General features: G+C 34.9%; 1 protein-coding gene across 2 annotated transcripts in view; it reads left to right on the top strand.

Moving 5' to 3' along the window:
* CCSER1 (coiled-coil serine rich protein 1) overlaps positions 1-12,788 on the top strand; it is a 698,243-nt gene that overhangs the window by 289,390 nt on the left and 396,065 nt on the right. For both annotated transcript variants that reach the window (XM_037046097.1, XM_037046098.1), the window contains one exon: positions 10,085-10,205. In XM_037046097.1, the coding sequence (XP_036901992.1) occupies positions 10,085-10,205 (121 nt within the window). The remainder of the gene's footprint in view (positions 1-10,084; positions 10,206-12,788) is intronic.

The raw sequence follows: 12,788 nt of genomic DNA, 5'->3' as shown, positions 1-12,788 counted from the left end.
ACACATGTGGGCAAATCTTTGTGGCCAGAATTTTTTTCCTATATCGTTAGGTAAAAGTTTAATGAAAACCTCCCCTGGGGCAACAGAATCTATTTTTGTCATTCATTACAAATGTTCTTTATGTGTGTATTGTCTGTTTCTGTGTAACAAATTTTCCTAAAACTTAGTGACTCAAGTCAGCAAACATCATTCATCTTTTTGTGGGTCATGATTTTGTGGGTCAGAAATCAGACAGGGTGCAGCAGGAAGAGATCTTGTGCTGTTTGATGTTTGAGGACTCAGACAAAATTCGAAGCCCTGCCGCTTACCTTCCTCGGTCGTTAATCGCTTCCACTGAGGGCCTTGATGGGGCGTGGCTGTCTCACAACAAAGTGGCTTGGTCCTGGCAGCAAGTGACAGCCAGGCAGGAGGCACAGACCCTTCTGTGACCTAACTTGAAAGTCAAAAAACAGCATCATTTCCACATTCTTTTGGTCAAAGGAGTCACAAAAGTTACGCAGTTTCAAAGGGAGGAAGCCGAGACCCCACCTGTCAAGCAGAATGTTAAAAACAACCCGATGAAATGTCTACTGGCAGGCCATCTTTGGACAGTACAGTCTGCCACAGTGTGGATTAACTACCCTGCAAAGTTGAACATGGAAAATTTAATGAACAAAGCATGTACCCTCTCCTTGATTATGAAGAAGCAGTAGGCCACACAACTGATGCCGTTCCAGTGTTACGTGTGGAATCTGTGCCAGTGACAACAGACTTGTAGTGCTACCACTGTTGCTATAGTCACCTTGTAGGGGGGGCCTGGAAAACTCCTAACCTGGGGTCTTCCTCTAAATGGTGGCTGTGCATTTGGAAAACTTCTGATAAAGTTTTTAATACCTAAGTTACAGAAAGCAGTTATAGTTGTTTATAACTATTCTTTCTGATTCTCTGAGTACTAAATGTATATCTGTATAAACTGTATATATGTGGGCAATACATATTATATATAATATATACATATGCAATATACCTAACAAGCACACACAATACATCTCTGTATACAATGTGTTTTTAAATACTCTTGGCAGTGTAATCACGTTTGGAAGAAGACAGCCAGAATGACAATGTATAAACTTCCCAGCGTTAGAATTATGGAAGCGTGAGCTGAATAGCCTGCATGGACATCTGTCAAGAGATTTTGCAGTGGGAGAGGATAGTAGTAGATTCAAGTGTGTGTTTGAACTGAAACTCTAAGATCCTTTCAATTAAGTTATTTGTATTTTATTGAATCATTACTATTGGTAAAGTTAATCATTTACCTTTTTTATAAAAAGGTGCTTGCATTAGTTTGGAAGCATTGGTAGTACAGCCATTAACAAAACACCTCACTTGGTGGCTTAAACAATAGAAATTTATTTTCTCCTATTCCTGGAAGCTAGAAGTTTGAGTTCCAAGTGTCCACAGGTTTGATTTTTTCTGAGGCTTGTCGATGATGGTCCTGGTCTTTCTGTGGCTACACATTGTCTTCCCCCCATCATAGTCAGATTTGTGCATCTGTGTCCTAATTTCTTCTTAGAAGAACAGTCCTACCTGATCAGGGCCCACCCTGACTTTAACTGATCAGCTCTTTAAAGGACCTGCCTCTGAGTACTGTCATGTTGTGAGGCTCTGGGGGGGGGTAGGATCTCAACATATAAATGGGATGGGGCACACTTCAGCTGTGTATTTTTCTACACATTAAAACAAAATTACACTTTATCCATGTTTAATTTTTTTCATGTTTGCTATTGAAGAAAGCCATGGGCTATATCTGCTTGCATTTAATGTGCCCAAGATGCATTTTGCCTGCCCCAAATATAACAGTGTTTGAGTTATACTAATAAAATTACCAACCTTACAAACTGAATTCACATTTTTACATTGCTCTGTTTTTCTCTACCAATAAAATTGAGAGATTTCAGTTTTATTCTAGAAAATATTTTCAGATTTTAGGATTTATGAAGGGAAGGATTCAACAGCTGAGACAAGAAATAAATTGTTGAAAACAGTATGAAATTGGTCAAAACCATGCAATTTTGAAGAACAAAATTTTATAATAAACCTGATGACTGTCCAAGTATGTATCACAGATGAAAGGTTACTATGGGCACATACAATAAAAGTATCAGAATTTTGATCATGTGAGATAAGTTTGACAAAATTTAATGGTTTTTTCACATTTTATAGTTTAGTTTAAAATTTCCAAAATATAGTATTTTTTCATTTCTATTTCTGTTATTTTTCTGAAATCAGTTATTAGTTCAGGAGATTAATAATTTCTTTATACTTCGTCACATCTTTTAATAAAATATTCCCAAGCCCTGACTGGTATGGCTTAGTCAGTTGGGTGTTGTTCTGCAAAGCCAAGGGGCGCTGGTTTGATTCCCGGTTAGTTCACTCGCCTGGTTGCTGGTTGAGTTGCTGGACGTGTACCAGAGGCAGCCAATTGATGTTCCTCTTCCTCTTTTCTCACTTTTTTCCTCTCTCTCTAAAAATAAATAAATAAAATCTTTAAAAAAAATGAATAAGAATAAAATAACTCCCCAAATCATATCCTTGTAACTCATGGTTGTACAACATATGGCTTTTAATTTAAATTACTGTTTAAGTTATTTGTGATTGTAATTTGAAGGTCTTTGCTCCCTGCCTTTTCAATTCTTCATTCTCATTTATTCAAACTTTCACTATATCTTTTGTTTTTAATATACTGAGAGTTTTGTTTCATTTAATAAAGTAAGCAAGTAAATGTAGAAGGTAAGTACATGTTTGAAATAGAAGTGTTAAAATTTCAGATGCTCTGCTCTCTGACCTTTTCCTCCTTTTTCACTATTCTACCACTCCCAATGATAGGAAACCCTCACCATTTCTTTTTTTTTTCAAGATTTTATTTATTTATCTTTACAGGGGAAGGGAAGGAGAGAAATATCAATGTATGGTTGCCTCTTGTGGGCCCCCTCCTGGGAACTGGCCTGCAACCCAGACATGTGCCCTGACTAGGAATCGAACCCACATCCTTTGGTTCACAGGCCCGCGCTCAATCCACTGAGCTACACCAGTCAGGGCACCATTTCTCATTTCATTTATTTCAGTAGTATTGTCAGTGGTCTCACTTGATATTGTTCCTGAATTTAGATGTTGCTAGGCCTCTTGGTTAAATGATTAATAACAGACCCACATTACCTTCAGAATTAAATAGTAATGTTGCTTAGAAGGCCTTTAAGGTATTGGCAATAATTTGTATTTCTATTCCTTAGCTTCTTGCTTCTTGGCTAGGCCCCAGCTACACTAAATGCATTTTTTTAAGTTTCTCAAGATATATAACATTTTCTCATATCTCATTGCCTTCTAGCACTCTTTCCTATGCTTGGCTAGCATCCTTCCTTTTCCGTAATGCCTTTGTTCATTTTTTTTTCAATCTCTCATTCATTATACAAATACTAATCAAGTGCCTCCTTTGCACCTGGTATGTGTTCCAAAACAGGAGTGAACAAGAAAGCAGGAGTCCTTCTATTCCTGGCCTGCTGATTACTTACATCACAGCACTTTCTACCTGCTATTATTTTCCAGTGCACTAAGTTTCATCATTGCAAATGCTTTATAATAGTGCCTGGACATTGTATAGCTCCATGAATGCTACTGATGGAATGAATATGTGTACCAACTTTTGCTTACTGTGTTTATGGTCATGAAGTAATAATGTATTTGATCTGCTTACTTTTCATTTCTGGATTAATACTATTTCAGAGAAGTCTTTTACGAGCACTGAATTAAAGATGTTAATTCAAAGAAAAAATTTAGAGATTCACCATAACTAGTATCTAATACCAAAATGCCGTTGTTGACCAGTGTACTTATCAATCAGAGAAGCAGAACCAGTAGATTGGCTTATGGGTTGTGAGGACTGCCTAGGCAAGTCCCATATCGGTAGAGCACACCCTTGAGACAGTGGACGGGAGCTGTGGGCCTGGGCAGCTTTTATCTTCATCCAGAGTCTCAGCTGCCCTGAAGATTTTCAACTGATCAAATCAGCACCACCCATGTGATCTGTTATAATCTCCCTAACTTAACAGCCACAGAAATGGACTCTAATCATATCTACAAAATGTCTTCACAGCACATTAAGATTAGTGTTTGATTGAATAACTGCAGTTGGATATATCAAAAAAACAAAAGTAGGTGTAAATAATAATATGTGGTAACATTTTAATACTTCTTACCATTTCTTCAGTATTATCCTAAGCACCTCACAGTCATTATTAATTCATTTAATAGTTAGAATAACTCAAGAAGACATTTTTATTATTTGTATTTTACTGATGAGAAAAACTGCAGAGGCAAATTTGATTTGAGATTCTATTCCATTAGAAGATATGCATTCCCCCAAGCATGTATTTTTGTCATTTACGTTTATTGCTGTATCTCAAGTACCTGTAATGGTGCTTGGAAAGAAAAATCAACAGCAATTTATTACAATTAAACTTGAAAATATTTTTGTCTGAATTATATGCCTTCTTTATCAAAGATAAATGTGTCTAATAGTGGGCTTCATCCTGACATGTTCTAATCATTCTCCAGTGGAGCGACAGTACAATAAATTGTTGCAAGGCTTTTTTAAATTTTATTCTTGTCCAAGTAGTTTTCTGTCTTTTACTCCCATCCCAGCCCACTCCCCCCCCAGTGCTCCCCACCTCCCTCCCATTTCCACCCCCCTTAGTTGTTGTCCATGTGTCCTTTATACTTCTTCCTGTGAATCCTTCCCCTTTTGTAAGGCTTTTTGAAACAGCTTGTGACTTGGATCATTTGCATAATAAGTCAAAGTTGTGTTACATTCCAAGTCTAATTGTTTAACGATTATATAGTTTTATTAGAGTGAAGAACTCAGATGTCAGGATATTAATGAATATAATTATAACTGCACAGATTAACTATTAAATTTATTATTTCAAGACCCTTGATATCTTATCTTTAAATGAGAATCAACATGGAGTATTGTCAATAGCATAAGGACTACAGGCAATTGACAGAACACTGGTTTTGTTACTTCCAAGCTGTGTGACCTTGGGCACTGTACAAGGAGTATAACAATAGTATTTAACCCATATAAATTTCTTGGGTATAAAGACAATATTGTAACTATAAATTGATAGTACATAGAACTTTGCCTACCACATAATGTTATTTCAGCATGTGTTAAATAAATGTTAACCTTTTGCTGGGTTAAGCTTTACCAGTGTGTTATATGGTAGATATTTGGACCCTGGATATTTGAAAAGGAACATAGAAAAGTTAGCACTTCCAAGTGAAAAAAGTGAATTGTATTCTTCTAAACTTACAATTTGTTGTGTTAAACTATTCTGGTAAATTGGAGTAGTGACTTCTAGTATAGTTACACAAGATATTTACAAGTTAACTTTGCTCTAAGCATGTACCTACAGTAGTGTGAAATATTTCAACTTTGCCTGAAAGAGAAAAATGCCTCTCCTAATATATCTTTGACTTTTTTGTGAGCATTAATGAAATATATTGTTTTCTTACTGCTTTAAAATTGATTTCATAAATTAAAAGACCAAATGAATATAGAAGTTTAGTACTTTTGATATATCAAACTAGAAATAGAGAGTAACTTAAAATTTATATATTCACAGGTTTTGCTTCTCAGTTTGTGTGGCTGAAATAAACATTTTATGGAGTAGAGTAGTAATGACGAGTCGTTCCATTTAATAGCACATTATTTATGGTCTAATGAAAGGTGACGCGACTAAGTCAGACATTCAGTTTTAAAATGCGAAATGAAATCTTGCTATTTGTGACAGCATGAATGGATCAGGAGGGTATTTTGCTAAGTGAAGTAAGCCAGGCAGAAAAAGATAAATACCATATGGATTCTCTCATATGTGGAGTCTGAAAACCAAACAAAAACCAAAAAAACCAGACTCATAGACCAAAGGGATGTTTACCAGAAGAAAAGGGATAGGGGAGAGTTGAGGAGGGAAGGGGAAATATAGTCAAGAATATCGCAGTAAGTTTGCACAGTGACAGACGTTTACTAGACTTAGTGGGGTGACCACATTGTAAAGTATGAAAATGTTGAATCAATATGTTGTACACATGGAACCAACATAGCTAATGTAAGAGTGTATAGCAATTATACATAAATTTTAAAACAATAAATGAAATAAAACTAGAAATGATTTCTACTCTGCCCCAATAATTATAGATTTCTGACTTTGGAGGTCCCAGAAGGTTTCATCGTTTTTGGTGTTCATATAATTATAACTACCTAAAATATTATTTTAAAAATTTTGTAATTCTCTTTTATATTCCATTTACTTTTTTGAAGTTATAAATTCTCTATTACTTATTTGCCTAACTTGCATTTATTGCACTGATTCTTTTATCTCATGATAAATAAAACTAAAAGATACTGAAATTTGAGTGTAATTTAACTTCAGCTAAATATGAGAGCTTAATGATTTACATGGAGGTCTCCACCATCCATCTCCAGACATGTCCATTAACTGTCATTTTTTTCATTTACCAGTTAATGGGGGTTGTTTTCATATTGGCCTAGTTATGGTTTTTAATGCCTTATACCTTTGAGTGCATTGTCAATTACTCCAGCCTGTAGATCATAACAATAAAGTAATAATTTTCAGATTACCTTGAATAAACAGATGTTTCCTATTTTTAAAAATTTTTTAAATTAACTTACAGCATTTTTCCTGCTTGCTTCTCTCTTTAAAAAAAAATAAGTTACAGCTCTGTTTTCCCTTGTAGAGAACTAGCTAAATGCTCTCACCAAAAGTGGTCAGAAGCCTATTGCCCTAATATTTGAGAAATATCTCTAGAAGAAAAAAAAAGCTTTACTAAATACATGCTGGGGAGAGGGGCCCTCTTCCTCGCCCAAGTAGAATCCTGTCACTGAGCATATTACTTGGAACATAGCAGTAACTCATTAAATATTTATTGAATAACCAAATATTATCTCAGGAATATAAATCAATCATGTTCTTAATCTATTTCTTTACTAGCAGTGGTTAGGCAACAGTGCAAATTTAAAATACAGTAGAGTTCTTGGCTCCCACTTGTGGTGACATTGTCTGTCATAGACTCAAAGTTCATGCCAGGAATAAGTGCAGAAAATCAAATTAAAAAAATAATGAAAATCTGTTTGATGGTATTAGAGACACAATGAGGANAGAGGGGCCCTCTTCCTCGCCCAAGTAGAATCCTATCACTGAGCATATTACTTGGAACATAGCAGTAACTCATTAAATATTTATTGAATAACCAAATATTATCTCAGGAATGTAAATCAATCATGTTCTTAATCTATTTCTTTACTAGCAGTGGTTAGGCAACAGTGCAAATTTAAAATACAGTAGAGTTCTCGGCTCCCACCTGTGGTGACATTGTCTGTCATAGACTCAAAGTTCATGCCAGGAATAAGTGCAGAAAATCAAATTAAAAAAATAATGAAAATCTGTTTGATGGTATTAGAGACACAATGAGGAAATCAGGGCCTCTCTTCCTTGAAACATGCTAAATATTAATTTTTGTCTCTTGAATACCACAGGATTATTTTAAATTCAGCTCTGCTTAAAATGGTCATCTATTTTATACCTCAGATTCTAGCCCTGAGCAGATTACTAATTCAGCAAATATTTTTATAAGGAAATTGAAGAGCCCGGGACATAATATTTTCCTCTCTCGGATCACGGGCCTGCACTGCCTGGCTGACTTGTGTGCACCATTGGCTCTTCTCTCCTCTTTTGTTAGTGTGCACTGTGGTGTTTAGTGCTTCCTTCTGTTGACCTTGGGGAGGGTGTTAATTTGTTGTCTAGCTCATAGTTCTTGAAGTGAATACTTAGATCAGTAATTATTGACCTTTCATTTATAATCAACTCAAATATTGCTTCCAGCCCTAGCAGTTTTCACTTCTTTCCTACACTTTTTTCACTTCCACTGGCGAATTCCTTCCCTGGAGCACTCAGTGTCGTCAAGTATCACATGGGTGTGTCACTGGAAGACAAGGGAGCAATGCAACTACACACTTTGAGTTTCATGCTTAACCTGAGTTACAGATGCATGATAACCAACCATTGACAGGCTTTGAAAGAAGCTTTGATTATTGGACTGAGGAGTCAGTAGAGAAGTTGGTATGTTACACAATTATAGTTGATATATCATGCCAATTGAAATTTGAAACATATTTTTGGTAGTGTCTCTTGTTTAACTAAACCAGGTAACTGAAATTTGTGCATATCATAATCATGTAAAGTGAGGATTTATTATATAGTTTGTTAGTTATCAGAAAAGTGTAAATTAAAGCTAGAATATGATATTACTGTACACTTACAGGAATAGCCATGACAGGCAGAATTCTAAGATGATACATGACTTTAGCTCTCGTATAATTACTTCCACTTGGAAGATGATAGGACTGTACCACTTTACTTATGTTATGTTGCATGACAAAAGGGATTTTGCAGATGTAATTCAAATTACTAATCAGTTGACTTTGAGGTAATCAAAAAGGACATAATCTAACCTAACCACATGAGTCTTTTAAAAGCAGAGGAATATTTCCCCAGCTGTTAGCAAAAGGAGAAATTAGATTTGAAGCATGAGAGGTCTTTAATGCTAGGGATGTTCTCCATTGCTGAGACAGATGGGCAATTGGCCATTGGTCTGCAGGTTGCCTCTGGGAGCTCAGAATGGTCGTTGGCCGCTGGTCAGCAAGGCAAAGGAGACCTGTGTCCCACTACTGCAAGAAACTAAATTTTGCTAACAACCCAAACAAGCTCAGAAGTGCACTCTTTACCCATGGATTTTAGATAGGAGCAAAGCCTGGTTGCCAGCTTGACACTGGCCTTGTGTAACCTTAATCAGAGAACACAATTGAGCCTACCTAGACTAACAAGCAGAACTATGAGATAATAGATGGGCATTGTTTTAAGCTTATAAATTAGTGTTAATTTGTATATAGCAATAAAATTAATACAATATTAAAATTTTAAAAAGAACAAACAGAAAGAAATGGGTGTTGGTATAGATGCAGAACAACTGGACCTCTGATTCTGTTTGGGGAACTCAGGTCAGCACAATCAGTTGAGAAAACTATTCGGGACTATCTCCTAAAGCTGAACATAAAACATGTGAACATGCCCTAGAAGAAATTCACAAGTATTTTTCCAATACAAATCTATTTATGTACCAAAAATATAAGAAAGTTTATAGGCATTTTTGAAGTAGCCCCAGACCAGAAACAATCCTAGTGTCTGTCACCAATAAAGTGTGTGTGGGTCTGTGTGTATACAGGGTGGGGCAAAAGTAGCTTCACAGTTGTTCACATGGAAAATGATATAATAATTAATAAAGAATACAAGAATAAACCCTATGTTTCTTGTACTCACAATGTGAACCTACTTTTGCCCCACCCTGTGTATGTATATATGCATATATATTTACATATACATATGTACATATTTACATATGTATCATTCATTGGGAAGCTGCGCAGTTATAAGAATGAACAGATTGAAATACACCATACATAAAAGAGTTCACCCACCAAAGAATATGATGTCATTTACATAAAGGTTAGTAGACAGACTGATCTATGGTTGTATGTGTACTTATAATGGCTAAGTTTGGAAGCTACAGTAATGCTTTGGAAAGGGTACCACAGGATTTTTAGGGTGCAAATACTGCCCTGTTTATTGATATTAATGCTGATTAAACAGATGTGTTTGTGTTGCAAAAATTAACTTAACTGTGTATTATTTGTGTTCTCATTCTTCAATGAAAAGCTTTTCTTTCTTTTTTAAATGAAGGACTATAAAGTGTTCGCAACACCCTTTTCACTGTGTGGCTTCAAAACAGAATAATTGCCTAAGATCTTACAACTAGTGAGTGAAAGAGTAGAAAATGATAATTAAGGCTAATTTAATGATAATTAATGTTTCCGTTGAGTTATCACTTTAACTGAAAATAAAAAAGAAAAAGGGAAAGAGAATAGATAATAAATGATTTTGACACTTACAATTAATTCTTTTAATAAAAACAGTTTGCCGGGAGGATTCATACCACTCTGTAGTCTCATGTGCTGCCGTGGTTCTCACTCCTCTGGAGCCAACGGTGGAAATGAAGAAAAGAGAAGAACTGAAATTTCCTGAACCTTCCAAACAGTAAGTTGTTCCTTTGATTTCTTAGAACTTTGTAAAACTAATAGATAACCAATCAGAATTAGATTGTTCAGAAGTGGCGATTTATAATGAATGTGTTGATACTAGCATGTTAGTATTAGCACAGAAATAAATTGTATGCAACATTAAAAATCAATCTGCAGTCTCATGAATAACTTCAGTGTCTTTCAACTTCATGTGGTTGAACTATGTCTCATCCAAGGTTCATGCCGCTACCTTACCTTAGGGACATGGGTCAGTAGTCTGAAGCACTTTGCTTCCTTAACTGTGAACATGGGTGCACTTGTATTGCTTATTTTATAATTGTTGGGCTTAATGGCATAAAATATGATCACATTTTAATATCAACTTCCTAGCCTAAATTCGGTTTGCATATTTATAAGGAATAGAAGTTATTATTTTAAATAAATTATCCTAAATTAAAACTTCACACTATTTAATGTTTTCCTATTCTTGCTATTTAAGGAGATCAAGTTTAGTTTATATTTGAGTTTGGTCTTATTCTGAATAAATGATAGATTTTTTTTCTCATAATGGCCAGAAAGAATTAAATTTATGGTAATGAATGTAAGATATATGGACTTGAAGTATCAAATAAAGTAGGATTATTTCTGGATATGCATTAAATGAATGAAAAAGGAAAATTTACTGATGATTGTCCAGTGAATGTAATGCTGTCTGTGCTTGAAGATTGGAGACTTGCTGACATGCAGTGTTGCCAAGGGTTGCTGACTCGCCACTCACTTCATCAGTGAGGCAGGAGCAACCTTAAAGCCCTTGCTAGTTTTCCTTCACTGATGACTGTGTTTCATACTTGTTTGTTTCTTGATGTGTTTCTATTGAATAAGCTCCTGAAGACAGAGTTCTCCGGAACAAAAGTCCCTGCCACTCTTTGTGAAATCAGTTAGAAAGTCCCTAAATGTTACATTTGATAATGTTGAGTTCAGATGGAGCACTATTTATATTTGATTGATGAATAGTATTAATATCCTTATTAAAGAGAAATATTAACCAATTCAGAAAGTAATGATTGTAATTCAGCTTCAATACAATATAAAAGTGAAAACAATTTAACTGCTCTTCATATAGTCTATTTTTTAGGTTCCAAAGCCATTTTTGTCTAATAGAAAGAAAATTACATTTAATATATGTCAATTGAATTATTTTTGAAAACTCAGAAATATTTTATTGCAGTCTTTCTCTCTCTACATATATGTATATATATAGATAGATATAGATATATATGAGTCTATATATTACCTATATATTTGTAAATTGGATCTTGAATTCTTTTAATTACTTCTCAGTAACTCATTTCAAAACTGGTTAATAGTGTTATTTACTTACATGAAATATCTTTTTTCCAGTGTTTAGCTACTTTATTAATACCCACCCTTCTTTTTTCTGAGATATATATTAAGGCAGATAGAATTCGTTAACTGGCTGTCATTTTCTCCCTGTTACTTTACATCAGCTGTCATACTCCTCTGTATTCTCTGAAACTATTTTCCTGTTTAAATAGTCTCTCCCAATAATATCATGTATTCATTCATTCATTCATATAGGTTTGTTATTGTTTATTTTTCTGAATCAGTGAGATGTTGGTTGAAGTCTCTGTGTTTTCCTTTCTTAATCTGCTAATTGGTGTGATATCACCATCCTTACAGGATCACTGTAGTATTAGGAGAAGTTATATTGGTAAAAGACCTGAAATCTAAAAAACCATAGATGTATTAGTTATGGTGCCCCTTCTATAGCTTCACTTGTCAGCATTACTGGTGATTTACAGATGTTTATTCTTCTCCTGAAGGCTCTTCTGAATGCAAGTCTAAAATTTAAAGTCATTGATGGGAATTGTTTAATTAGGTGTCCTACCAGAATCTTACACAATGTATCTCTAAAACTGAATTAGTGATTCCTCCAGCCCCCTTAAAATTTTCATTCTTTCTGACTTCTATATATATGTAAAGCTATTGTTTTTCTTTTCTTAAAATCTTGATATGTTTTTTCCTTTACATCTCATGTTTGATTAGCAGTGGATTACTTGACTAATGTCTCTATTATAGTCTTACAATTTCAGCTGACCAGGATGCTGTATACATCTAATATTTGAAATTTTTTCTACCATAGATATTAAATTGTGATTTTAATGAAACCATACAAACAGTGGTCCTCTATCAAATGGAGATTACCATATGCCCTCAGTATCTCACATTGATATTTTCAGAATGAAGTGATAGGTAGGAATTATGGCCAGAACACAGTATAAAGACAAAATGATTAATTCAGAACTTTGGTTTGCCAATGAGAGTGTCCATGAGGCAAATTGGTTTCAGAAAAGTCAAGGGTGTTGGTTGTTACTGGCTCATGATTGAAAGTTATAGAGGTTGAAATTTCCTCAAGTATGCTTGGGTCTAGCATTTAGATAATGTCATAAACAGTCATTCTCTCCAATTGCATCTCATTCTGTTTTCCTGCCTGTAGTTTCCATGTTCAGGAGTTTCCTCTAATGGTGCCATTTCTGCCTTCAGCAGCTATTGGGGCAGATGTTTATCTTTTCAACAA

This window comes from Sturnira hondurensis, unplaced genomic scaffold (assembly GCF_014824575.4).
Source record: "Sturnira hondurensis isolate 20B ecotype Veracruz unplaced genomic scaffold, ASM1482457v3 Scaffold0004998, whole genome shotgun sequence".
NCBI lineage: Eukaryota > Metazoa > Chordata > Mammalia > Chiroptera > Phyllostomidae > Sturnira > Sturnira hondurensis.
This window is presented reverse-complemented; position numbering and strand designations above follow the sequence as displayed.